The 27,434-nt window shown below is 42.2% G+C and overlaps 1 protein-coding gene and 3 pseudogenes across 4 annotated transcripts; all 4 read right to left on the minus strand.

Moving 5' to 3' along the window:
- Positions 1-2,317: 2,317 nt before the first annotated feature.
- LOC308296071 (zinc finger protein ZIC 1-like) lies at positions 2,318-3,795 on the minus strand (annotated as a pseudogene). Its single transcript has 3 exons — positions 2,958-3,795; positions 2,675-2,837; positions 2,318-2,494 (listed from the first exon to the last, which is right to left on the minus strand). The product of its transcript is annotated as a zinc finger protein ZIC 1-like (transcript).
- A 2,789-nt stretch (positions 3,796-6,584) lies between these two features.
- LOC308296080 (zinc finger protein ZIC 1-like) lies at positions 6,585-8,062 on the minus strand (annotated as a pseudogene). Its single transcript has 3 exons — positions 7,225-8,062; positions 6,942-7,104; positions 6,585-6,761 (listed from the first exon to the last, which is right to left on the minus strand). The product of its transcript is annotated as a zinc finger protein ZIC 1-like (transcript).
- Positions 8,063-9,419: 1,357 nt separating this feature from the next.
- Positions 9,420-10,897, minus strand: LOC308296089 (zinc finger protein ZIC 1-like; annotated as a pseudogene). The gene is made up of 3 exons: positions 10,060-10,897; positions 9,777-9,939; positions 9,420-9,596 (listed from the first exon to the last, which is right to left on the minus strand). The product of its transcript is annotated as a zinc finger protein ZIC 1-like (transcript).
- Positions 10,898-13,679: 2,782 nt separating this feature from the next.
- On the minus strand, positions 13,680-14,732 carry LOC308296098 (uncharacterized protein; the record flags this gene model as incomplete). The annotated part of the gene is made up of 3 exons (XM_080739225.1): positions 13,680-13,847; positions 14,036-14,199; positions 14,354-14,732. 3 exons carry the CDS (start codon positions 14,730-14,732, stop codon positions 13,680-13,682), a joined length of 711 nt encoding a protein of 236 aa, XP_080595351.1.
- Positions 14,733-27,434: the final 12,702 nt, after the last annotated feature.

Genomic DNA, 27,434 nt, shown 5'->3' on the forward strand with positions numbered 1-27,434 from the left:
CTGAAACTCACTGGCCTTAAAGATTCTTCTGAGATGAACATGTAAAAAAAATATTTTTGCACTACACCCATGCTACACCCCCCTCATATTTTTTGAACCTTAAGTGCTGTTCGGGTCATTTTGACCCGGAAGCACAGAAATACACAGTATTATGCCAAAACACAGACACACAGTCACCCCCACTTCTAACACCCCCCTTCCGAAGCCCCATTCCGAACCCTCCCCCCCTTCCTATAAGCATGAGCAATATTGCCCAGTATTAAATGAAGTCGTTTTTTTTACATGGATTTCAGCTAAATCAGTAAAAACGCCTAGCTCTTTCAGTGTTTAATGTGATATAGCAAAGCAGAAATGCAAACATTTACCAAATATACCATATGAATTGTTTGGTATTGAGTCAAAGTCAATGTATCATGATGATTTGTTAAGTTAAAATTTATATTAGTGTTGTTTTTTTTAAACCAAATATCCACCGGGTCAAAATGACCCGAACAGAACAAAGGTGTAGTGAATCTGAACAGAACTTAAGGGTTAACATGCACGCCCATGTTGAAATGCACAACATATGCATCGGGGGATGTTCAGCTCATGGCAGTTGCTGGTTTTGGAAGAATCTCAGACAGGCAATGGAATGAGAGAAACATTCCATTCCATCCATATGATAATAACCCACTTTTAGTATGCTAAACCTGACCATCAGACAGTGAGTGTGCATGTTAACATGGGTGAGCGTGTTAATAGGTAAACATTGGACACAATGCATTGTTAACACCTTTTGTTTTGTTTGTTGGGAAAGCTTCAGATTGGGCTGAAGGCGGTTCTTCTACAGATAAACATGCATATGTTGTGCATGTCAACATGGGTGTGCATGTTAATAGGTAGAGATATCGGACACAATGCATTGTTAACACCTTTCGTTGTGCTTGTTAGTCCAGGATATTTTTGCAAAAAATGGGTGCAACAAAACCAATTTGGGTTGGTGTATAATCAACATTTTGTATTCAATAGTTGGATAAGAAGCATGCAATTTCACTGCCTTCCAAATATTTATGGCCAGAGAATGGAACATCACTGGGTGTTGGTCTTACCTTTTACCTTTTATAAATGAGGTAATACAAGCTTTGCAGATGTTCTTGGTCATTTGTAGCACATGTAACAATTGACCAGAAACAATGTTAATATGGTAAGCACAAACAAATGGGACATTCTAGAAGTGCATATTGGTTTATCTTGTACATGCACAATTCTATAATGACCGATCTCATACATACACAAATACATTGTATAAACATATTGTTTATTATATTGAGGTACATTGGTATTGCCAGATTAAGTGATTCCTAGTGCTTTAGTATCAATGATTTAGGTGTTTTTATTGTTCACCTGATAGCTTCTCCCCAGCATGAATTCTGACAAAAGAATGTGCAACTATTTAGCAACCAACTAAAGCACCTCATGTTCTCGTGTGTTTTTAGCACAGCCATTTGACCAAAGACTTTATCACAACAAACTGTACAAATAAAGGGCATTCCCATATGAGTCCTTGTATGAGTGTTAAGAGTAGCCCTGTGAACACAGCCTTTACCACAAACTGTGCAAGTAAAGGGTTTTCCCCCAGTATGAGTCCTCATGAGTATTTAGGTGACCCAATTGAACAAAGCCTTTGGCACAGACTAAACAAACAAATGGCATTTCCCCTGTACAAATCATCATGTGTCTTTTCAGACCAGCCATCCTACTGAAGTCTTTACCACCAAATTTGTACAAACTAAACCGTTTGTACAACTGTACAACTTCCCTGTGTGATGACTCATGGTGTGTGTTTGTTTTGATGATTTCAGGTTGTAGGATAACTTGGCCTATTTCTCCTTTCAAACTAAATATATTTGGTGTGATAAAACAAACCCAATCAATAGAACATTCCAGCAAATGCAAGAGAAGCAAACGAGAACAGATGAATTGGGTGAATTCCTTTTATTTACACTGTGAATCATAATACAGTTACAAAAAAACATCATATGAATCACAATAAAACAATTATAACAATGCTGTCACAACATGCATAGCCAGAATTTTTACTATATCCAATAATACCGACAATAGAACTTTATATATATATAATTTTTTTACATGGCTTATTGGAAATAATTGCTATAAACACCGCGTGAAGCATACGTTTGGCTGAAGAAGCCTGCCTCTCCAGTGTAAAAAAATAAAATAAGGCTTTTAGTCTGCATTTGGCGCAGCAGTCCCGACTCCTAATTGTCTCTGGGTTCCGAGAATCACTTGCTCTGTCCTTCCCATCGCTGGTGTCGTTTCAGACGTACCATTCACTGAAGTTGGCTCCGTGAAAACTCCTGAGCACCACAGAATCTGGTGACATTTCGCCATGCGTGTCCGAACCCGGGGACACCGTGGGAGTGGAAGAATCGTAACCACTGCTGGCCCCTGGAGAAGCATCGGAGATTGACCTTGAGGAGGTGGAGTCGTGAACCTATGTGAAAGAAGTCAGATCAGTTTATTTGCACACAATCAGAGTTAAATGAACACTGAGGTTCAGCAGTGGAGCCCTGTTCAATACATCAGTCCTGTTAAGTCTAAGTTGTGTCATGGAACAAGCTGTTAGAAATGACCAAACTTGTGCGTAAAATAGCACAAAAAAATGGTTGTTTACCTTCATGTGTTTTCGCAGGGAGCTGGGATGGGTGTAGGAATTGTCACACATCTTGCACACATAGGGCTTTTCAGACGAATGAACGTGCATGTGTTTCTTGCGGTCACTGGTGTTGGCGAAACGTCTCTCACAGCCCAAGTAGTCACACACAAACGGTTTTCCCCTGAGACAGAAACACAGAAAATTAGAATCACGTGGCAAACTCAACATTTATATGAATGACCAAATATGCATCCAAAATACACTGCATTAAACAATGAGGCTGCATCAGAACTGTGCTCACCTGTATGCGTTCGCTTGTGTATCTTGAGGTTCTCCGAGCGGGCGAACACTTTGCAGCAGCCGGGGAACGGGCATGCGAACGGCTTCTCCCCGGTGTGCGTGCGGATGTGGTTGACCAGCTTGTATTTGGCCTTGAAGGGCGTGGTTTCACGCGGGCATTCCTCCCAGCTGCACACATGTCTGCTCTGCTCCGGACCCCCCACGTGCTCCACCGAGACGTGCGTGACCAGCTCGTGCATGGTGCCGAAGGTCTGGCCGCAGATCCGCCGGTCGCTCTGCTCCGGGTCGATCCACTTGCAGACCATCTCCTGTTTGATGCACTGTTGCCGCGTGTAGCGGAAGAAGGTCTCGGGGTGGTGGTGGGTCATGCCCGTCCCCATGTTGGTCACGCCGTACTGGCAATAAGGGTCGCCTCTCGCTCCATGGTGGAACTGTTCTCCCACTCCGGCGAGCCTGCCTCCAAGCGCCTGCTTGTGGTGACCAGGATACATGAGGTGCCTGTGGTCCTGGGTGTCTGTGCCAGCGTGGTGGTGCTGCTGCAGAGAGCCCGCCATGGTCCTGAGGAGGTGGTGCTGGTGGACCTGGTGGTCACTGGCTGGTCCCGCTGCATGGGACTCGCCCACAAAGCCACAGTGGTTCCTCATCAGGAAATCCCGAGCGGAGCTCGCGTATGAGTCCGCGCAAGATGTGGCCTGGGCCGCGAACGCTGCTGCGCTGTGGCCCTGGGGGGGGATCATGTGGTGATCGGGGCTGAGTTTGAAGGCAGGTGTGGCACCCATGTGAAGCGGCATGTTAAAATCCATGAAGACGCTGGACTCTCGGTCCATCTGGTGTTGCATTGTCTCGTGAATAGTAGGCCTACTTCAAATTCAGAGGTTAGTTTAAGCTGTACAGTAAACAACGCCTCACGCAGCACAAAGCTGTCGCAATATAAAAACTCCAATAAAAAAGTTAAAAGCAGGTCCAAATCAAGATGTTACTCAAGTTGTACTAGGTCAAATCAAGACAAAACACAGTGTGCCTCAGAGAATACTCTTCAGTTCAGTTGTGTGTATGTCTGTCTATGCTCGAGTAATTAACTAACTTCTTGGACCTCTGTCCTCTCCTTTTACAACAAACGGGCGTCCCACAGATGTGTCTGATTGGTCATTCCCACAAATGCCCTGTGTCTGTGTGAGCCAATAAGGTATGTGCACTATGTTATTAGCATAGAACTCCGCCCAGTGTGACTTTGGAGGACAGGGAAAGTAGCCTCATGGCCTGAAAAAGTCCCCTGGGCAAGAACTATTTTACATTTCAGCGGCAAAGGAAAATTATCAGGAATTCTTTAGTCTACTGAAAACCATTTAAGTTGTGTAACTGTTAAGGCATTAATGTATAGGCTAGCTACTACAAACAATAACAATAGGCTTAATATAGCCTATGAAAGGAACAATTTCTAGGCTATTTTAAAGAAAAGGTCAGCAAATAAATGCAAGGTTTTACAAAGTTGGGAATGTGTGTGAGTGTTGTGAGACACTATAGGCTACTTAGTTGCAAGTTATTAATCAAAGTTGCAATGTTTTGTAGGCATTATACGTAGCCTATAAACAGGGGTCCCTCGTGAAACATATATATCTTGTATAGGCTATCTGGTAGGGTCATACTTAGGCTATTTTCTAAACTTTCCCTTCATAAGATTCTTTGCGACTTTTTATCTGTCATTCAGGACATATTAAGGATACAACATCAACTGAGTTTGGTTTTGTTGCAATTTGTTGCACCCATTTTTGCATAAAATTCCTGGACTAACAAGCAAAACGTAAGGTGTTAACAATGCATTGTGTCCAATATCTCTACTTATTAACATGCACGCCCATGTTGAAATGCACAACATATGCATCGGGGGATGTTCAGCTCATGGCAGTTGCTGGTTTTGGAAGAATCTCAGACAGGCAATGGAATGAGAGAAACATTCCATTCCATCCATATGATAATAACCCACTTTTAGTATGCTAAACCTGACCATCAGACAGTGAGTGTGCATGTTAACATGGGTGAGCGTGTTAATAGGTAAACATTGGACACAATGCATTGTTAACACCTTTTGTTTTGTTTGTTGGGAAAGCTTCAGATTGGGCTGAAGGCGGTTCTTCTACAGATAAACATGCATATGTTGTGCATGTCAACATGGGTGTGCATGTTAATAGGTAGAGATATCGGACACAATGCATTGTTAACACCTTTCGTTGTGCTTGTTAGTCCAGGATATTTTTGCAAAAAATGGGTGCAACAAAACCAATTTGGGTTGGTGTATAATCAACATTTTGTATTCAATAGTTGGATAAGAAGCATGCAATTTCACTGCCTTCCAAATATTTATGGCCAGAGAATGGAACATCACTGGGTGTTGGTCTTACCTTTTACCTTTTATAAATGAGGTAATACAAGCTTTGCAGATGTTCTTGGTCATTTGTAGCACATGTAACAATTGACCAGAAACAATGTTAATATGGTAAGCACAAACAAATGGGACATTCTAGAAGTGCATATTGGTTTATCTTGTACATGCACAATTCTATAATGACCGATCTCATACATACACAAATACATTGTATAAACATATTGTTTATTATATTGAGGTACATTGGTATTGCCAGATTAAGTGATTCCTAGTGCTTTAGTATCAATGATTTAGGTGTTTTTATTGTTCACCTGATAGCTTCTCCCCAGCATGAATTCTGACAAAAGAATGTGCAACTATTTAGCAACCAACTAAAGCACCTCATGTTCTCGTGTGTTTTTAGCACAGCCATTTGACCAAAGACTTTATCACAACAAACTGTACAAATAAAGGGCATTCCCATATGAGTCCTTGTATGAGTGTTAAGAGTAGCCCTGTGAACACAGCCTTTACCACAAACTGTGCAAGTAAAGGGTTTTCCCCCAGTATGAGTCCTCATGAGTATTTAGGTGACCCAATTGAACAAAGCCTTTGGCACAGACTAAACAAACAAATGGCGTTTCCCCTGTACAAATCATCATGTGTCTTTTCAGACCAGCCATCCTACTGAAGTCTTTACCACCAAATTTGTACAAACTAAACCGTTTGTACAACTGTACAACTTCCCTGTGTGATGACTCATGGTGTGTGTTTGTTTTGATGATTTCAGGTTGTAGGATAACTTGGCCTATTTCTCCTTTCAAACTAAATATATTTGGTGTGATAAAACAAACCCAATCAATAGAACATTCCAGCAAATGCAAGAGAAGCAAACGAGAACAGATGAATTGGGTGAATTCCTTTTATTTACACTGTGAATCATAATACAGTTACAAAAAAACATCATATGAATCACAATAAAACAATTATAACAATGCTGTCACAACATGCATAGCCAGAATTTTTACTATATCCAATAATACCGACAATAGAACTTTATATATATATAATTTTTTTACATGGCTTATTGGAAATAATTGCTATAAACACCGCGTGAAGCATCCGTTTGGCTGAAGAAGCCTGCCTCTCCAGTGTAAAAAAATAAAATAAGGCTTTTAGTCTGCATTTGGCGCAGCAGTCCCGACTCCTAATTGTCTCTGGGTTCCGAGAATCACTTGCTCTGTCCTTCCCATCGCTGGTGTCGTTTCAGACGTACCATTCACTGAAGTTGGCTCCGTGAAAACTCCTGAGCACCACAGAATCTGGTGACATTTCGCCATGCGTGTCCGAACCCGGGGACACCGTGGGAGTGGAAGAATCGTAACCACTGCTGGCCCCTGGAGAAGCATCGGAGATTGACCTTGAGGAGGTGGAGTCGTGAACCTATGTGAAAGAAGTCAGATCAGTTTATTTGCACACAATCAGAGTTAAATGAACACTGAGGTTCAGCAGTGGAGCCCTGTTCAATACATCAGTCCTGTTAAGTCTAAGTTGTGTCATGGAACAAGCTGTTAGAAATGACCAAACTTGTGCGTAAAATAGCACAAAAAAATGGTTGTTTACCTTCATGTGTTTTCGCAGGGAGCTGGGATGGGTGTAGGAATTGTCACACATCTTGCACACATAGGGCTTTTCAGACGAATGAACGTGCATGTGTTTCTTGCGGTCACTGGTGTTGGCGAAACGTCTCTCACAGCCCAAGTAGTCACACACAAACGGTTTTCCCCTGAGACAGAAACACAGAAAATTAGAATCACATGGCAAACTCAACATTTATATGAATGACCAAATATGCATCCAAAATACACTGCATTAAACAATGAGGCTGCATCAGAACTGTGCTCACCTGTATGCGTTCGCTTGTGTATCTTGAGGTTCTCCGAGCGGGCGAACACTTTGCAGCAGCCGGGGAACGGGCATGCGAACGGCTTCTCCCCGGTGTGCGTGCGGATGTGGTTGACCAGCTTGTATTTGGCCTTGAAGGGCGTGGTTTCACGCGGGCATTCCTCCCAGCTGCACACATGTCTGCTCTGCTCCGGACCCCCCACGTGCTCCACCGAGACGTGCGTGACCAGCTCGTGCATGGTGCCGAAGGTCTGGCCGCAGATCCGCCGGTCGCTCTGCTCCGGGTCGATCCACTTGCAGACCATCTCCTGTTTGATGCACTGTTGCCGCGTGTAGCGGAAGAAGGTCTCGGGGTGGTGGTGGGTCATGCCCGTCCCCATGTTGGTCACGCCGTACTGGCAATAAGGGTCGCCTCTCGCTCCATGGTGGAACTGTTCTCCCACTCCGGCGAGCCTGCCTCCAAGCGCCTGCTTGTGGTGACCAGGATACATGAGGTGCCTGTGGTCCTGGGTGTCTGTGCCAGCGTGGTGGTGCTGCTGCAGAGAGCCCGCCATGGTCCTGAGGAGGTGGTGCTGGTGGACCTGGTGGTCACTGGCTGGTCCCGCTGCATGGGACTCGCCCACAAAGCCACAGTGGTTCCTCATCAGGAAATCCCGAGCGGAGCTCGCGTATGAGTCCGCGCAAGATGTGGCCTGGGCCGCGAACGCTGCTGCGCTGTGGCCCTGGGGGGGGATCATGTGGTGATCGGGGCTGAGTTTGAAGGCAGGTGTGGCACCCATGTGAAGCGGCATGTTAAAATCCATGAAGACGCTGGACTCTCGGTCCATCTGGTGTTGCATTGTCTCGTGAATAGTAGGCCTACTTCAAATTCAGAGGTTAGTTTAAGCTGTACAGTAAACAACGCCTCACGCAGCACAAAGCTGTCGCAATATAAAAACTCCAATAAAAAAGTTAAAAGCAGGTCCAAATCAAGATGTTACTCAAGTTGTACTAGGTCAAATCAAGACAAAACACAGTGTGCCTCAGAGAATACTCTTCAGTTCAGTTGTGTGTATGTCTGTCTATGCTCGAGTAATTAACTAACTTCTTGGACCTCTGTCCTCTCCTTTTACAACAAACGGAGGTCCCAAAGACGTGTCTGATTGGTCATGCCCACAAATGCCCTGTGTCTGTGTGAGCCAATAAGGTATGTGTACTATGTTATTAGCATAGAACTCCGCCCAGTGTGACTTTGGAGGACAGGGAAAGTAGCCTCATGACCTGAAAAAGTCCCCTGGGCAAGAACTATTTTACATTTCAGCGGCAAAGGAAAATTATCAGGACTTCTTTAGTCTACTGAAAACCATTTAAATTGTGTAACTGTTAAGGCATTAATGTATAGGCTAGCTACTACAAACAATAACAATAGGCTTAATGTAGCCTATGAAAGGAACAATTTCTAGGCTATTTTAAAGAAAAGGTCAGCAAATAAATGCAAGGTTTTACAAAGTTGGGAATGTGTGTGAGTGTTGTGAGACACTATAGGCTACTTAGTTGCAAGTTATTAATCAAAGTTGCAATGTTTTGTAGGCATTATACGTAGCCTATAAACAGGGGTCCCTCGTGAAACATATCCTACTGAAGTCTTTACCACCAAATTTGTACAAACTAAACCGTTTGTACAACTGTACAACTTCCCTGTGTGATGACTCATGGTGTGTGTTTGTTTTGATGATTTCAGGTTGTAGGATAACTTGGCCTATTTCTCCTTTCAAACTAAATATATTTGGTGTGATAAAACAAACCCAATCAATAGAACATTCCAGCAAATGCAAGAGAAGCAAACGAGAACAGATGAATTGGGTGAATTCCTTTTATTTACACTGTGAATCATAATACAGTTACAAAAAAACATCATATGAATCACAATAAAACAATTATAACAATGCTGTCACAACATGCATAGCCAGAATTTTTACTATATCCAATAATACCGACAATAGAACTTTATATATATATAATTTTTTTACATGGCTTATTGGAAATAATTGCTATAAACACCGTGTGAAGCATCCGTTTGGCTGAAGAAGCCTGCCTCTCCAGTGTAAAAAAATAAAATAAGGCTTTTAGTCTGCATTTGGCGCAGCAGTCCCGACTCCTAATTGTCTCTGGGTTCCGAGAATCACTTGCTCTGTCCTTCCCATCGCTGGTGTCGTTTCAGACGTACCATTCACTGAAGTTGGCTCCGTGAAAACTCCTGAGCACCACAGAATCTGGTGACATTTCGCCATGCGTGTCCGAACCCGGGGACACCGTGGGAGTGGAAGAATCGTAACCACTGCTGGCCCCTGGAGAAGCATCGGAGATTGACCTTGAGGAGGTGGAGTCGTGAACCTATGTGAAAGAAGTCAGATCAGTTTATTTGCACACAATCAGAGTTAAATGAACACTGAGGTTCAGCAGTGGAGCCCTGTTCAATACATCAGTCCTGTTAAGTCTAAGTTGTGTCATGGAACAAGCTGTTAGAAATGACCAAACTTGTGCGTAAAATAGCACAAAAAAATGGTTGTTTACCTTCATGTGTTTTCGCAGGGAGCTGGGATGGGTGTAGGAATTGTCACACATCTTGCACACATAGGGCTTTTCAGACGAATGAACGTGCATGTGTTTCTTGCGGTCACTGGTGTTGGCGAAACGTCTCTCACAGCCCAAGTAGTCACACACAAACGGTTTTCCCCTGAGACAGAAACACAGAAAATTAGAATCACATGGCAAACTCAACATTTATATGAATGACCAAATATGCATCCAAAATACACTGCATTAAACAATGAGGCTGCATCAGAACTGTGCTCACCTGTATGCGTTCGCTTGTGTATCTTGAGGTTCTCCGAGCGGGCGAACACTTTGCAGCAGCCGGGGAACGGGCATGCGAACGGCTTCTCCCCGGTGTGCGTGCGGATGTGGTTGACCAGCTTGTATTTGGCCTTGAAGGGCGTGGTTTCACGCGGGCATTCCTCCCAGCTGCACACATGTCTGCTCTGCTCCGGACCCCCCACGTGCTCCACCGAGACGTGCGTGACCAGCTCGTGCATGGTGCCGAAGGTCTGGCCGCAGATCCGCCGGTCGCTCTGCTCCGGGTCGATCCACTTGCAGACCATCTCCTGTTTGATGCACTGTTGCCGCGTGTAGCGGAAGAAGGTCTCGGGGTGGTGGTGGGTCATGCCCGTCCCCATGTTGGTCACGCCGTACTGGCAATAAGGGTCGCCTCTCGCTCCATGGTGGAACTGTTCTCCCACTCCGGCGAGCCTGCCTCCAAGCGCCTGCTTGTGGTGACCAGGATACATGAGGTGCCTGTGGTCCTGGGTGTCTGTGCCAGCGTGGTGGTGCTGCTGCAGAGAGCCCGCCATGGTCCTGAGGAGGTGGTGCTGGTGGACCTGGTGGTCACTGGCTGGTCCCGCTGCATGGGACTCGCCCACAAAGCCACAGTGGTTCCTCATCAGGAAATCCCGAGCGGAGCTCGCGTATGAGTCCGCGCAAGATGTGGCCTGGGCCGCGAACGCTGCTGCGCTGTGGCCCTGGGGGGGGATCATGTGGTGATCGGGGCTGAGTTTGAAGGCAGGTGTGGCACCCATGTGAAGCGGCATGTTAAAATCCATGAAGACGCTGGACTCTCGGTCCATCTGGTGTTGCATTGTCTCGTGAATAGTAGGCCTACTTCAAATTCAGAGGTTAGTTTAAGCTGTACAGTAAACAACGCCTCACGCAGCACAAAGCTGTCGCAATATAAAAACTCCAATAAAAAAGTTAAAAGCAGGTCCAAATCAAGATGTTACTCAAGTTGTACTAGGTCAAATCAAGACAAAACACAGTGTGCCTCAGAGAATACTCTTCAGTTCAGTTGTGTGTATGTCTGTCTATGCTCGAGTAATTAACTAACTTCTTGGACCTCTGTCCTCTCCTTTTACAACAAACGGAGGTCCCAAAGACGTGTCTGATTGGTCATGCCCACAAATGCCCTGTGTCTGTGTGAGCCAATAAGGTATGTGTACTATGTTATTAGCATAGAACTCCGCCCAGTGTGACTTTGGAGGACAGGGAAAGTAGCCTCATGACCTGAAAAAGTCCCCTGGGCAAGAACTATTTTACATTTCAGCGGCAAAGGAAAATTATCAGGACTTCTTTAGTCTACTGAAAACCATTTAAATTGTGTAACTGTTAAGGCATTAATGTATAGGCTAGCTACTACAAACAATAACAATAGGCTTAATGTAGCCTATGAAAGGAACAATTTCTAGGCTATTTTAAAGAAAAGGTCAGCAAATAAATGCAAGGTTTTACAAAGTTGGGAATGTGTGTGAGTGTTGTGAGACACTATAGGCTACTTAGTTGCAAGTTATTAATCAAAGTTGCAATGTTTTGTAGGCATTATACGTAGCCTATAAACAGGGGTCCCTCGTGAAACATATATATCTTGTATAGGCTATCTGGTAGGGTCATACTTAGGCTATTTTCTAAACTTTCCCTTCATAAGATTCTTTGCGACTTTTTATCTGTCATTCAGGACATATTAAGGATACAACATCAACTGAGTTTGGTTTTGTTGCAATTTGTTGCACCCATTTTTGCATAAAATTCCTGGACTAACAAGCAAAACGTAAGGTGTTAACAATGCATTGTGTCCAATATCTCTACTTATTAACATGCACGCCCATGTTGAAATGCACAACATATGCATCGGGGGATGTTCAGCTCATGGCAGTTGCTGTTTTTGGAAGAATCTCAGACAGGCAATGGAATGAGAGAAACATTCCATTCCATCCATATGATAATAACCCACTTTTAGTATGCTAAACCTGACCATCAGACAGTGAGTGTGCATGTTAACATGGGTGAGCGTGTTAATAGGTAAACATTGGACACGATGCATTGTTAACACCTTTTGTTTTGTTTGTTGGAAAAGCTTCAGATTGGGCTGAAGGCGGTTCTTCTACAGATAAACATGCATATGTTGTGCATGTCAACATGGGTGTGCATGTTAATAGGTAGAGATATCGGACACAATGCATTGTTAACACCTTTCGTTGTGCTTGTTAGTCCAGGATATTTTTGCAAAAAATGGGTGCAACAAAACCAATTTGGGTTGGTGTATAATCAACATTTTGTATTCAATAGTTGGATAAGAAGCATGCAATTTCACTGCCTTCCAAATATTTATGGCCAGAGAATGGAACATCACTGGGTGTTGGTCTTACCTTTTACCTTTTATAAATGAGTTAATACAAGCTTTGCAGATGTTCTTGGTCATTTGTAGCACATGTAACAATTGACCAGAAACAATGTTAATATGGTAAGCACAAACAAATGGGACATTATAGAAGTGCATATTGGTTTATCTTGTACATGCACAATTCTATAATGACCGATCTCATACATACACAAATACATCGTATAAACATATTGTTTATTATATTGAGGTACATTGGTATTGCCAGATTAAGTGATTCCTAGTGCTTTAGTATCAATGATTTAGGTGTTTTTATTGTTCACCTGATAGCTTCTCCCCAGCATGAATTCTGACAAAAGAATGTGCAACTATTTAGCAACCAACTAAAGCACCTCATGTTCTCGTGTGTTTTAGCACAGCCATTTGACCGAAGACTTTATCACAAACTGTACAAATAAAGGGCATTCCCATGTGAGTCCTTGTATGAGTGTTAAGAGTAGCCCTGTGAACACAGCCTTTACCACAAACTGTGCAAGTAAAGGGTTTTCCCCCAGTATGAGTCCTCATGAGTATTTAGGTGACCGAATTGAACAAAGCCTTTGGCACAGCCTGAAAAAACAAATGGCGTTTCCCCTGTACAAATCATCATGTCTTTTCAGACCAGCCATCCTAATGAAGTCTTTAACACCAAATGTACAACTAAACCGTTTCTACAAATGTACAGCTTCCCTGTGTGATGACTCATGGTGTGTGTTTGTTTTTATGATTTCAGGCCTTGGTATAACTTGGCCTATTTCTCTTTTCAAACTATTTGGTGTGATAAAACAAGCCCAATCAATAGAACATTCCAGCAAATGCAAGAGAAGCAAACGAGAACAGATGAATTCAGTAAATTCCTTTTATTTACACTGTGAATCATAATACAGTTAAAAAAAAACATCATATGAATCACGATAAAAAATATAACAATGCTCTGTCACAACATGTATAGACAAAACTTTGGACTATAGCTAATAATACTGACAACATAACTTTATGATTTTTTTTACATGGCTTATTGTAAATAATTGCTATCAACACCGCGTGAAGCGTCCGTTTGGCTGAAGAGGCCTGCCTCTCCAGTGTAAAAAAATACATTAAAATAAGGCTTTTTGTCTGCATTTGGCGCAGCAGTCCTGGCTCCTAATTGTCTCTGGGTTCTGAGAAACACTTGCGCTGTCCTTCCCATCGCTGGTGTCGTTTCAGACGTACTATTCACTGAAGTTGGCTCCGTGAAAACTACTGAGCACCACAGAATCTGGTGACATTTCGCCATGCATGTCCGAACCCGGGGACACCGTGGGAGTGGAAGAATCGTAACCACTGCTGGCCCCTGGAGAAGCATCGGTGATTGACATCGAGGACGTGGAGTCGTGAAGCTATGTGAAAGAATGAAGGAAGTCAGATCAGTTTATTTGTACACAATCAGAGTTAAATGAACACTGAGGTTCAGCAGTGGAGCCCTGTTCAATACATCAGTCCTGTTAAGTCTAAGTTGTCTTACGGAACAACCGTGCGTAATGATGAAACTTGTGCGTAAAAGAGCAAAAAAAAAAAGATTGTTTACCTTCATGTGTTTTCGCAGGGAGCTGGGATGGGTGTAGGACTTGTCACACATCTTGCACACATAGAGCTTTTCAGACAAATGAACGTGCATGTGTTTCTTGCGGTCACTGCTGTTGGCGAAGCGTCTGTCACAGCCCAAGTAGTCACACACGAACGGTTTTTCCCCTGAGACAGAAACACAGAACATTAGAATCATGTGGCAAACTCAACATTTATATGAATGATCAATAGCTTTAAACCAACGATCATAGCTTTAAATCAAATAACCATCCAAAATACACTGCATTAAACAATGAGGCTGCATCAGAACTGTGCTCACCTGTATGCGTTCGCTTGTGTATCTTGAGGTTCTCTGAGCGGGCGAACACTTTGCAGCAGCCAGGGAACGGGCATGCGAAGGGCTTCTCCCCGGTGTGCGTGCGGATGTGGTTGACCAGCTTGTATTTGGCCTTGAAGGGCGTGGTTTCACGCGGGCATTCCTCCCAGCTGCACACATGTCTGCTCTGTTCCGAACCCCCCACGTGCTCCACCGAGACGTGCACGACCAGCTCGTGCATGGTACCGTAGGTCTGGCCGCAGATCCTCTGGTCGCTCTGCTCCGGGTCGATCCACTTGCAGACCATCTCCTGTTTGATGCACTGTTGCCGGGTGTAGCGGAAGAAGGTCTCGGGGTGGTGGTGGGCCATGCCCGTCCCCATGTTGGCCACGCCATACTGGCAATAAGGGCCGCCTCTCGCTCCATGGTGGAACTGTTCTCCCACTCCGGCGAGCCTGCCTCCAAGCGCCTGTTCGTGGAGACCGGGATACATGAGGTGTCCGTGGCCCTGGGCGTCTGTGCCAGCGTGGTGGTGCTGCTGCAGAGAGCCCGCTATGGTCCTGAAGAGGTGATGCTGGTGGACCTGGTGGTCACCAGCCGGTCCCGCTGTATGGGACTCGCCCACAAAGCCACGGCTACTTCAAATTCAGAGGTTAGTTTAAGCTGTACTGTAAACCGCGCTTTACGTAGCACGAAGCTGTCGCAATGTAAAAACTCAGATAAAAAAGTTAAAAGCAGGTCCAAATCAAGATGTTACTCAAGTTGTACTAGGTCAAATCAAGACAAAACACAGTGTGCCTCAGAGAATACTCTTCAGTTCAGTTGTGTGTATGTCTGTCTATGCTCGAGTAATTAACTAACTTCTTGGACCTCTGTCCTCTCCTTTTACAACAAACGGGCGTCCCACAGATGTGTCTGATTGGTCATGCCCAAAAATGCCCTGTGTCTTTTAGAGCCAATAAGGTATGTGTACTATGTTATTAGCATAGAACTCCGCCCAGTGTGACTTTGGAGGACAGGGAAAATAGCCTCATGCATAACCTGGGCAAGAACTAGTTTACATTTCAGCTGCAAAACAAAATTATCAAACCTATTTAGGTCTATTGAAAACCATTTAAACTGTGTAACCGTTAAGCGATTAATGTATAAGCTAGCTACTACAAACAATAATGCGTGAGTGTGAGACACACACTAGGCTACTTAGTTGCAAGTTATTAATCAAAGTTGCAATGTTTTGTAGGCATATATGGCCTTTAAACAGGGATCCCTCGTAAAATATCTCAGTGGGGCTGCCTGTATAATAATACGGGTCAAATAAAAAATACATAAAAAACACAAAGAATATTTGATTGATTGATTGAGTACTTTATCAGACAGAAATGTAAACACAACAGCATGCATGCGGTAGGCCTATACAGTCAGACATTTGGGCTAAAAGGATAACACAAAAAAGTCCTCTGGACTTGTTTCCTTAATTGTGTTCCTATCAATTCATCAACATAGCATAACAATGACACCAACACACATTTCATCAACAAATGAAAGTTTAGGAAAAGGAAGTGACATCTCCATTTCATGGGTGGCAGGCCTGCTTGTGTAGCCTATACAAAATACCTGTGGTGTTTTTAGACCCAAGGCTACATGTCCTTTTATTTCAGTGAAGGGCCTCTGCCACAAGACATTGTACACAGGGAGGGAAATGCAGTGTTGTTTTTTTTTTATTATTATTTTAGCATGCTGCAATCATAGTATTACAATATTTTGTGCAGAATGCAGATAGGTCATTGGCAGTGCCATCTACCTTTGAAATCAGTATAGGCCTATTCTGAGTTCCCAGAAGTTCTTTTTTTCCCTGTCAGTATAGGCCTATATAGCCTACCTTGTAACATTCTCTCTATCTACCATGAACATATCATTATTTAGATTGTTGCATGTTACATACCTAATTGGATTGGAATATCAAGGAAGTGTGTGTCACATTTTCACAGCTGTGGTGTTTTTGTAGGCATGTTGCCCTGAGGCGTCTTAATAGTAATATCTGCCGTTGGGCAGAAACCTCCTAACTCCAAAAAGTTCATTTTCTGTAAAATTAGCTCAAGTGGAGTTAGGAGGTTTTGACCAAAGAGCTTTTTACTACTTTCCATTGGTTCAATATTATTTTAACCAACACACATACGTAAAGGGTGTTCAATAGCACATATTTATGAAAAAAGAGAGTGCCAATAGCGTGGAGTTAGCTGGTTTGGCAGAAAGTGTGGAGTTACGAGGTTTTGTCCCAAGCATTTTTTACTACTTTCCATCGTTTCAATATTATTTTAACCAACACTCAGATGTGAAGGGTGTTCAATAGCCCTGATTTATATTTAAAAAAAATTGAGGTTAAAAGGTTTTGGCCAGACAGTGATGAGATCTTTGTTGCAACCCTCTTGGACTTATTGTGGGTTTTAAGAACTCACATTATGTACAGTAATGTTAGTTGTTTGTAGTAACATTTATTACATTAATATTTCATATTTTGTGAAATTTGTGTATGAGAAATATTACGTCTCTGTACAACCAAAGTATTCACAGTATGTCCCCTATATGTTTTAATATTGTTCAGTATAGTGTGGCCCCGATCTTTAAATGTTCAATGTTGAGGCATTAACATGTATGACCTAATTGGCACAATTTTCCTTCAGCACTTTAAATAAGCAGATTTTCTGAAATTCTGTACAGACTAAAGGAGATAAAAAGCGTTTTTTTGGTAGGGTCATACTTAGGCCATTAGGACTAAACTTTCCCTTCATACAATTCTTTGTGACTTTTAATCTGTGATGTAGGACATATTAAGGATACACAATCAACTGAGTTTGGTTTTGTTGCAATTTGTTGCACGCGTTTTTGCATAAAATTCCTGGACTAACAAGCAAAACCAAAGGTGTTAACAATGCATTGTGTCCAATACATCTACCTATGAACATGCACGCCCATGTTGACATGCACAACACATGCATGTGTATCTGTAGATGAACCGCCTTCAGCCCAATCTGAAGCTTTCCCAACAAACAAAACAAAAGGTGTTAACGCATTGTGTCCAATATCTACCTATTAACACGCATGCGCGTGTCAACATGCACGCTCACTGTCTGATGGTCAGGTTTAGCATACTAAAAGAGGGTTATTATCATATGGATGGAATGTGCCTTGCATTCCATTGCCTGTCTGAGATTAAATAATTGCTATCAACACCGCGTGAAGCGTCCGTTTGGCTGAAGAGGCCTGCCTCTCCAGTGTAAAAAAATACATTAAAATAAGGCTTTTTGTCTGCATTTGGCGCAGCAGTCCTGGCTCCTAATTGTCTCTGGGTTCCGAGAATCACTTGCGCTGTCCTTCCCTTCGCTGGTGTCGTTTCAGACGTACCATTCACTGAAGTTGGCTCCATGAAAACTACTGAGCACCACAGAATCTGGTGACATTTCACCATGCGTGTCCGAACCCGGGGACACCGTGGGAGTGGAAGAATCGTAACCACTGCTGGCCCCTGGAGAAGCATCGGAGATTGACCTCCAGGACGTGGAGTCGTGAAGCTATGTGAAAGAATGAAGGAAGTCGGATCAGTTTATTTGTACACAATCAGAGTTAAATGAACACTGAGGTTCAGCAGTAGAGCCCTGTTCAATACATCAGTCCAGTTAAGTCTAAGTTGTCTTACGGAACAACCGTGCGTAATGATGAAACTTGTGCGTAAAAGAGCAAAAAAAAAAAGCTTGTTTACCTTCATGTGTTTTCGCAGGGAGCTGGGATGGGTGTAGGAATTGTCACATATCTTGCACACATAGGGCTTTTCAGACGAATGAACATGCATGTGTTTCTTGCGGTCACTGCTGTTGGCGAAGCGAGAGGGTTGGGGAGGGGTGGGCAGGCCTGCTGAGCAGGAGGTGGGGAGGAGTGTGGGGCCAAAACTGGCTCAATAGCACAGTCCTCCCACTCAGGACAAGGTGGTACTGCAGCTGAAAATGCTCTGAAAGCCAGGCAGAAATGACAGGGGCTCTGTATTCAGAAGTGGTAATTTAGCCTCAAACCTTTTCAAAAACGTTTTTGGGACACAAACAGTGTTATATAAATTATTTTTAAATGCATGCTGTAGGACCTTTAAGCTGTAGGCCTACTGTAAACCGCACCTTACGCAGCACAAAGCTGTCGCAATATAAAAACTCGAATAAAAAAGGTAAAAGCAGGTGTCAAGTCCAAATCAAGATGTTACTCAAGTTTACTAGATCAAATCAAGGCAAGACAAAAACACAGTGTATCAGATACAGTGATTACCAAAACCAAATATGTTTACTCCCCAAAACAAAACCTTGAATCCATTTTAGGACACAATCATGTACTGGGGAAATAATAACCAGCATGTCTGAAATGTATTTATACTAGGCCTATTTCTCTTTTCAAACTATGTGGTGTGATAAAACAAGCCCAATCCAGCAAATGCAAGAGAAGCAAATGAGAACAGATGAATTCAGTAAATTCCTTTTATTTACACTGTGAATCATAATACAGTTACATCATATGAATCACGATAAAATATTATAACAATGCTTTGTCACAACATGCGTAGACAAAACTTTGACTAGGCCTATACACTAATCCGAGTAGAGCTTTGTGTATGTCGCCACCTAGTGGCAGCAACATTACTGATGTGTTTACACACATCAGCACAGCCCAGCGTCAGTGATCGATCAACGCAAGCAGCAGCCCAGCGTCGGGGACACAGTCAACGCAGACATGTCAAGTTGGATTGATGATGTTAGACAGTGGCCTTCAGTTACAGATGAAGGTAGCTTATCGGTGATTTTAGTTATTGGTTATGGAAATAGCATGCTCTATTTCCATAACCAAACACTAAAAACTGTGGGAAAACATGGAAAAACGGGCACGCTAGTTACGTTATCTAATTGTAACAATACACTGTATGCATTGTTTCATAGGCATTCAAGAGTATTTCCTTCATCGTCTGGCATCTGATGATCAACAAAATGCCAACTACAGGTCACTCATTGAGGGTCAAAATTATCTGAGCTCTGGATGGATTGGTCAAATACTGCACAATCTACCTGATGATGAACACATAACTCTAAGAGCACCTGTTCGATTCTCACAGACAATTAACAGCCAACATAATGTTGAATTGACTCTGCAAAGACTGGATGGAAGAGTTGTAAATGTGTACTGTGATTGTATGGCTAACAAAGGGAAGTGTTGCAGTCACACAGCAGGTGTACTGTACAAGTTTAAATATGCAGTGACCCAAGGCCTGACAGGAGTATCCTGCACTGACAAGCTGTGTGCTTGGAATCAATCCACTTGGAAAAATGTGATACCGGACACAATTGAAAACATTCAAGGGCCAGAGCATGCACCCAAGAAAAGTATGAAAGTTACATCCTTGGCATTTGAGAGTGATGCAGATGTCATTCAACACTTCTCATCCCCTGAGTTGGCTGGATTAGCAATGATACCTGGCAGCATTTTACATCACATATTGACAGCACAGCCACAGAGGAAAACAACTGACCCACAAACTGAACTACCCAAAGAGCATTTCCAATGTGCTGAGCGTAAATGCACTCTGCAATGTAGTGTTTGAAACATATGTGAAATGTGGGGAAGATCAGAGAGAGAAAATTGAATTAAAATCAAGGGGCCAAGATGGACAATTTTGGCTAGACCAGAGAAAGGTTAGGATAACCAGTAGTGAAGCATCCGATGTGCCTAAAAAAACAGACCCAAGTAAGTGGGTGGAAAGAAAACTAAATGCTGTATTTGGAGGTTGTGCAGCTACCAGGTATGGTCAATCAGCTGAGCCTTTGGCTAGAAAATGGTTTGAAGAGACCACAGGGCAGACAGTGGAGACCACGGGTCTCATTGTACATGAGAATGAAAACTGGCTTGGTGCAAGCCTTGATGGAATTATTGATGCCAATACCATCCTTGAGATTAAGTGTCCTACAGCAAAGAAGCTTGAAGCACATGATGGCAGTCTGCAGAAAATGATTGAATCAAACAAATATGATGTGAAGTATGTTAATGGAAAGTACATCCTTAAAGAAACTGCATCTGGATTAGGCTACTAGTATCAAGTCCAAGTTGCAATGCATTGTGCAAACAAAACAATTTGTAAATTCCTGGTATGGACCCCAAATGAACAGGTTATCGCAGATGTGCCATACAATCAGAAGTGGACTGAAGAACACATCTGCCATCTGAAGGTGGTTTACTTTGAGCACCTGCTACCAGCAATTGCAACCAGAATATCACATGGAGTAATGACAGTGTGTGGACCCAAGTGAAGTACCAGTCTGGACTTTAATGAAGGTGAACTGAAAATAATTCAGGTTTATGGGTTATCTTTCATTTCATGCTGTTCACAGTTCAAGCATACACAATATGTGTTAAATAAAATTGCAGACAAAATTTAATTATTTTCCTTGTATGGTGATCAACTATATCATTTAAGAATAATGTACCACTAAACCTAGTTCCACTCAATCTCCTCTGCCATATCCCACGAATATGCATCACCTTCTTGATCATCAATATCCTCACCTCCAACCACTTAAGGTTGGATTAACTGAGGTTGCAAGTTACAAAGACCTGCACAAATAGCTACTATGTCATCAACATGTTGTACCCTACCAGGGATTACATTACTCAAAATTTTAAAACCCTTTAACCTCCTAATAGCTCTCTCCACATGAATTCTGACATTTGCTAAGCGACGCGTTTGTGAAACTTCATGCTCAGGTAGTACTTTACAGCCACGTGTAAAGGCAGGCATGGCCAAAGTCACTCCTGGAGGCAAAACATCGGTAATAGTGAACCCATGGTCCGCTAAAACTTGATCACCAGGAAGCAGGTTGCCGATAAGACCGCTGTTCTTTGTGATAAAAGTATCACTGGCCCTCCCACCAAACAATTTAGATACAAACATCACAAAACCATTGGGAGCAATGCAATAAAGGGCTTTGTATGTGTTGTGAGATTTGTAATTGCTATATGTTTGTGATCGCTTCATGAAGTTCTTTGGCCTCTGCACAAATATTTCAGTACAGTCTATGATGCAGGTTGCTTTGGGATAATTCATACTGAAACTATGAGGCCTTATTCTTTTCAGAGTATATCTAGGCAACCAAGCAATTATCTTTTCATTCATAAACCTTGCTAGTATTGATCTCCAGACAGCAAATATATCACAGGCTGTGGTCCTACTTATTCCAAACCTTTTTCCCAAGTCTGTGAACATCAAACTAAGACGGAGCCTCATTAGAACTAATAACAGTTGGTCATGCACTGCCAACTTGAAGGTCTTTGAGTGTGGGAGAAAAGCTGTGACAGCATACAAAAGCTGCCAAAAACTGGCAATACCTATGCCTGTGAAAAACCTACAGTCATTGTCATCTAAATCATAGGCTGAGACTGACGGTGTAGGATCTGTTTGTGTTGCGCTGTCCTTTGTTGACTTTGTGGAATAGTAGTTGTGGTCTGTGAGATCTGGCCACTGGATGCCGACATCACACTTCTGCGGATGAATATTCTCCAGGTTATTGAGATCCTCTTCTGCATGAGTAGGTTCAGCAGCACATCTGTTAACCTTCGAGGCGTTGACTGTATAGGGTGCGAGACATCTTCTTTTGGGCGGGGCACGGACAGATGTCACAACCCCCTGTGTAAAGAGACATAAGAAGAAAGAAATATGGCATTAATTTTCAAACTGCATTTCTTGCTAGGCTGGCAGGAATTGTCTGGTATTGCCAGACAATTCCCTGCAAGATCCCTGCCCCATCCCATAATGTTCCTTGTGCCCCACTGCCCCAGATAGGAATATGCCAGGAAAAGGAATAAAACTTACAATATGATGATGTTTATATCCCATGTGCAATACTGGGTAGGGATGCTCTTTGGTTGGTCTGCCATCAATGAAATGTATTCCACACACCTTGAAGAGGAAATAATAATACAATAGTACATAAGTTACCCAACAATACACCATTATCCATGATTAGGCTACATTACATTATGCGTGCTACTGTGTTTCATGTTGACTCGACATTGCTTTGCAATAACGTTAGCAAAAGGTTAGCTGACGTTAGCAGCAAGCTGGGTAGCCTAGCTAGCTGGCTAATGGCGTTAGCCTCCACGTTAGGTGCCCACACTGAGAAATACAATTTGTAGCGTTAGGCAATTATGAGATTCAATGTTGCACAACAAATAAACATCTGCACATGCTGGATCGTCTCAGTTATTGTTCATTTTATTAAATATTAAGCACAAGAGCAGTAGCCTACCTGCGTTTACAGCTACTGCTGGTGGCTACTGCTGGTGTGCTTGATAATTAATAAAGAACAATCAATGAGACAAATGACGATCCACGTAGATGTTTATTTGTTATGTATCTTACATTATATCTACACCTTACTACGAGTCGACCTTCCTGTCCTTGCCAGGGCTTTTGTTCCAGCAGGTCCAGGACTGCTACGAGATAACGAGATTCAATTTTGTTAACCAAAACTCACCCTGCTGTGTTGATTTGGAACAAAGTCCTTTCTGTTGATATTTTTCACCCACGTTTTCTTAACTTCTTGGTCCTCTGCGCGTCCAGGAAATCGATGCAAACTGTATGGCAAAAGACAGGGGCAATCTTCGTGCAGTGAAGGCTTGTGTATTTCACAAACTTTCTTCTTCCATTGTAGGATTTTCACGCTATTGTTGGCACAGTTTATGGCGGAACATGTATATCCACTCGACATCATGAAAAAAAATATTTGCAGAAAAAGAAAACAGAAAGGTTGAATTCCGTGGGTGAATTTCGTTAACAGTGCAAAGCTGCTGCTGCAGTCTGCTCCTGCTCTGTTGTTGTCTGCAGCAGAGTCCCACAGCATCAATGGCGGACGGGGTACTTCCGGTCTGTTTGCCTCAGAGAATACTCTTCAGTTCAGTTGTGTGTATGTCTGTCTATGCTCGAGTAATTAACTAACTTCTTGGACCTCTGTACTCTCCTTTTACAACAAACGGAGGTCCCACAGACGTGTCTGATTGGTCATGCCCACAAATGCCCTGTGACTGTGAGAGCCAATAAGGTATGTTTACTATTTTATTAGCATAGAACTCCGCCCAGTGTGACTTTGGAGGACAGGGAAAGTAGCCTCCTGACCTGAAAAAAGTCCCTGGGCAAGAACTATTTTACATTTCAGCTGCAAAAAAAATTATCAGGACTTCTTTAGTCTACTGAAAACCATTTAAATTGTGTAACTGTTAAGGCATTAATGTATATAACAATAGGCTTAATATAGCATATGAATTTAGGAACAAACAAGAAAAGGTCAGCAAATAAATGCAAGGTTTTACAAAGTTGTGAATGTGTGAGTGTTGTGAGACACAGACTAGGCTACTTAGTTGCAAGTTATTAATCAAAGTTGCAATGTTTTGTAGGCATACGTAGCCTATAAACAGGGGTCCCTCGTAAAACATACATATATTGTATAGGTTATCTGGTAGGGTCATACTTAGGCCATTTTCTAAACTTTCCTGTCATACAATTCTTTGCGACATTTTATCTGTCATTCAGGACATAAGGATACAACATCAACTGAGTTTGGTTTTGTTGCAATTTGTTGCACCCATTTTTGCATAAAAGTCCTGGACTAACAAGCAAAACGAAAGGTGTTAACAATGCATTGTGTTTCTACTTATTAACATGCACACCCATGTTGACATGCACAATACATGCATGTTTATCCCCGTGGCATATTGATGCCACGGGGATGTTTAGCTCATGGCAGTGCTGGTTTTGGAAAAATCTCAGACAGGCAATGGAATGCAAGGCACATTCCATTCCTTACATATGATAATTGCCCACTTTTAGAATGCTAATCCATCAGACAGTGGTTGTGCATGTTAACATGGGTGTGCGTGTTAATAGGTAGATATTGGACACAATGCGTTAACACCTTTGTTTTGTTTGTTGGGAAAGCTTCAGATTGGGTTGAAAGCGGTTCTTCTACAGATAAACATGCATGTGTTGTGCATGTCAACATGGGTGTGCATGTTAATAGGTAGAGGTATTGGACACAATGCATTGTTAACACCTTTCGTTTTGCTTATTAGTCCAGGAATTTTATGCAAAAATGGGTGCAACAAATTGCAACAAAACCGAACTCAGTTGATTTTGTATCTTTAATATTTCCTGAATGACAGATAAAAAGACAGAAATAATATTGTATGAAGGGAAAGTTTCGAAAATGGCCTAAGTATGACCCTACCAAAAACGCTTTTTATCCCCTTTGGCTTTAGTCAGTGCAGAATTTCAGACCTGCTTATTTAACCCTTAAGTTCTGTTCAGATTCACTACACCTTCGTTCTGTTCGGGTCATTTTGACCCGGTGGATATTTGGTTTAAAAAAAACAACACTAATATAAATTTTAACTTAACAAATCATCATGATACATTGACTTTGACTCAATACCAAACAATTCATATGATATATTTGGTAAATGTTTGCATTTCTGCTTTGCTATATCACATTAAACACTGAAAGAGCTAGGCGTTTTTACTGATTTAGCTGAAATCCATGTAAAAAAACTACTTCATTTAATACTGGGCAATATTGCTCAATGCTTATAGGAAGGGGGGGAGGGTTCGGAATGGGGCTTCGGAAGGGGGGTGTTAGAAGTGGGGGTGACTGTGTGTCTGTGTTTTGGCATAATACTGTGTATTTCTGTGCTTCCGGGTCAAAATGACCCGAACAGCACTTAAGGTTCAAAAAATATGAGGGGGGTGTAGCATGGGTGTAGTGCAAAAATATTTTTTTTACATGTTCATCTCAGAAGAATCTTTAAGGCCAGTGAGTTTCAGGTGGAAACATTTTTAACTTCTACCTTTTTTTTCCAAATGAAAATGTAAAACGGGTCAAAATGACCCGAACAGCACTTAAGGGTTAAAGTGCTGAAGGAAAATTGTGCCAATTAGGTCATAGATGTTAATGCCTCAACATTGACCATTTAAAGATGGTGGCCACACTATACTGAACTATATTAAAACATATAGGGGACATACTGTGAATGCTTTGGTTGTACAGAGACGTAATATTTCTCATACACAAATTTCACAAAATATTAAATATTAATATAATAAATGTTACTACAAACAACTAACATCACTGTACACAATGTGAGTTCTTAAAACCCACAATAAGCAATGTCCAAGAGGGTTGCAACAAATATTTATATTGTCACGCTATTGAAAACCCTTTACATCTGAGTGTTGGTCAAAATAATATTGAAACGATGGAAAGTAGTAAAAAATGCTTGGGACAAAAATTCCAAACTCCACACTTTCTGCCAAACCAGCTAACTCCACCCGATTGGCCCTCTCTTTTTTCATAAATATGTGCTATTGAACACCCTTTACGTCTGTGTGTTGGTTAAAATAATATTGAACCAATGAAAAGTAGTAAAAAAGCCCTTCGGTCAAAACCTCCTAACTCCACTTGAACTAATTTTCCAGAAAATGAACTTTTTGGAGTTAGGAGGAGTTAGCAGAAATCAGGGCTGTATTAACCATTGGGCCGGTGGGGCCGTTGCCAGGGGCCCTTGGGGGAACTAGCCCGCGTGGTCAATGACAATTTACAAAAAATTAATGTATATTTTAATCAAAAAACAAATGTGTGGGCCCCTTCTTTGTTGTCTACAGGTGCTTTCTTTGTCCACGGATGATCATCATGGCTTAAAATTCAAGCTGGATAGTGCGCGTCAGGAGGGAGGAGGGGTTATGGTGGGGGGTGGGGGGCCCCTAAAAAATTAGCGGCCAGGGGCCCTCGCGGGGGTTAATCCGTCCATGGCAGAAATATATGTATTACTATTAAGACGCCTCAGGGCAACATGCCTACAAAAACACCACAGCTGTGAAAATGTGACACACACTTCCTTGATATTCCAATCCAATTAGGTATGTAACATGCAACAATCTAAAGAATGATACCCGGTATGTTCATGGTAGATATAAAGAGATTAGGCCTATACTGATTTCAAAGGTAGATGGCACTGCCAATGACCTAACATGTTGCCATCTGCATTCTGCACAAAATCATTGTAGTACTAGGATTTCAGCATGCTAAAATAATAACAATAAAATAAAAAAACAACACTGCATTTCCCTCCCTGTGTAGAATGTCTTAAAATGACATGTAGCCTTGGGTCTAAAACACCACAGGTATTTTGTATAGGCTATACAAGCAGGCCTGCCACTTATCCATAAAAAGGAGATGTCACTTCCTTTTCCTAAACTTTCATTTGTTGATGATATGTATTTTGGTGTCATTGTTATGCTATGTTGATGAATTGATAGGAACACAATTAAGGAAACAAGTCCCCAGGACTTTTTTGTGTTATCTTTTAGCCCAAATGTCTGACTGTATAGGCCTACCGCATGCATGCTGTTGTGTTTACATTTCTGTCTAATAAAGTACTCAATCAACCAATCAATCAATCTTCTTTGTGTGTTTTTTTATGTCTCAGCTCCACTGAGATATATATTTTTTACGAGGGATCCCTGTTTATAGGTTATATATGCCTACAAAACACTGCAACGTTGATTAATAACTTGCAACTAAGTAGCCTAGTGCATCTCACAACACTCACACACATTCGCAACTTAGAAAAACCTTGCATTGATTTGCTGGCTTTTTCTTTAAAATAGCCTAGAAATTGTTCCTAGTTCCTTAGGCTATATTAGGCCTATTGTTATTATTGTTTGCAGTAGCTAATCTATAAATTAATGCCTTAACTATTACAACATTTACATGGTTTTCAATAGACTAAAGAAGGCCTGATAATGTTGTTTTGCAGCTGAAATGAAAAATAGTTCTTGCCCAGGGGATTATTTAAGGTTATGCATGAGGCTATTTTCCCTGTCCTCCAAAGTCACACTGGGAGGAGTTGTATGCTAATAACATAGTAGACATACCTTATTGGCTCACAGGGCATTTGTGGGCATGACCAATCAGACTTGTCTGTGGTACAAAGTGAGAAAAATAATAATTTCCAT

The sequence above is a fragment of the Nannobrachium achirus genome (assembly GCF_963921795.1).
Source record: "Nannobrachium achirus genome assembly, chromosome: 2".
In the NCBI taxonomy this organism is placed as follows: Eukaryota; Metazoa; Chordata; class Actinopteri; order Myctophiformes; family Myctophidae; genus Nannobrachium; species Nannobrachium achirus.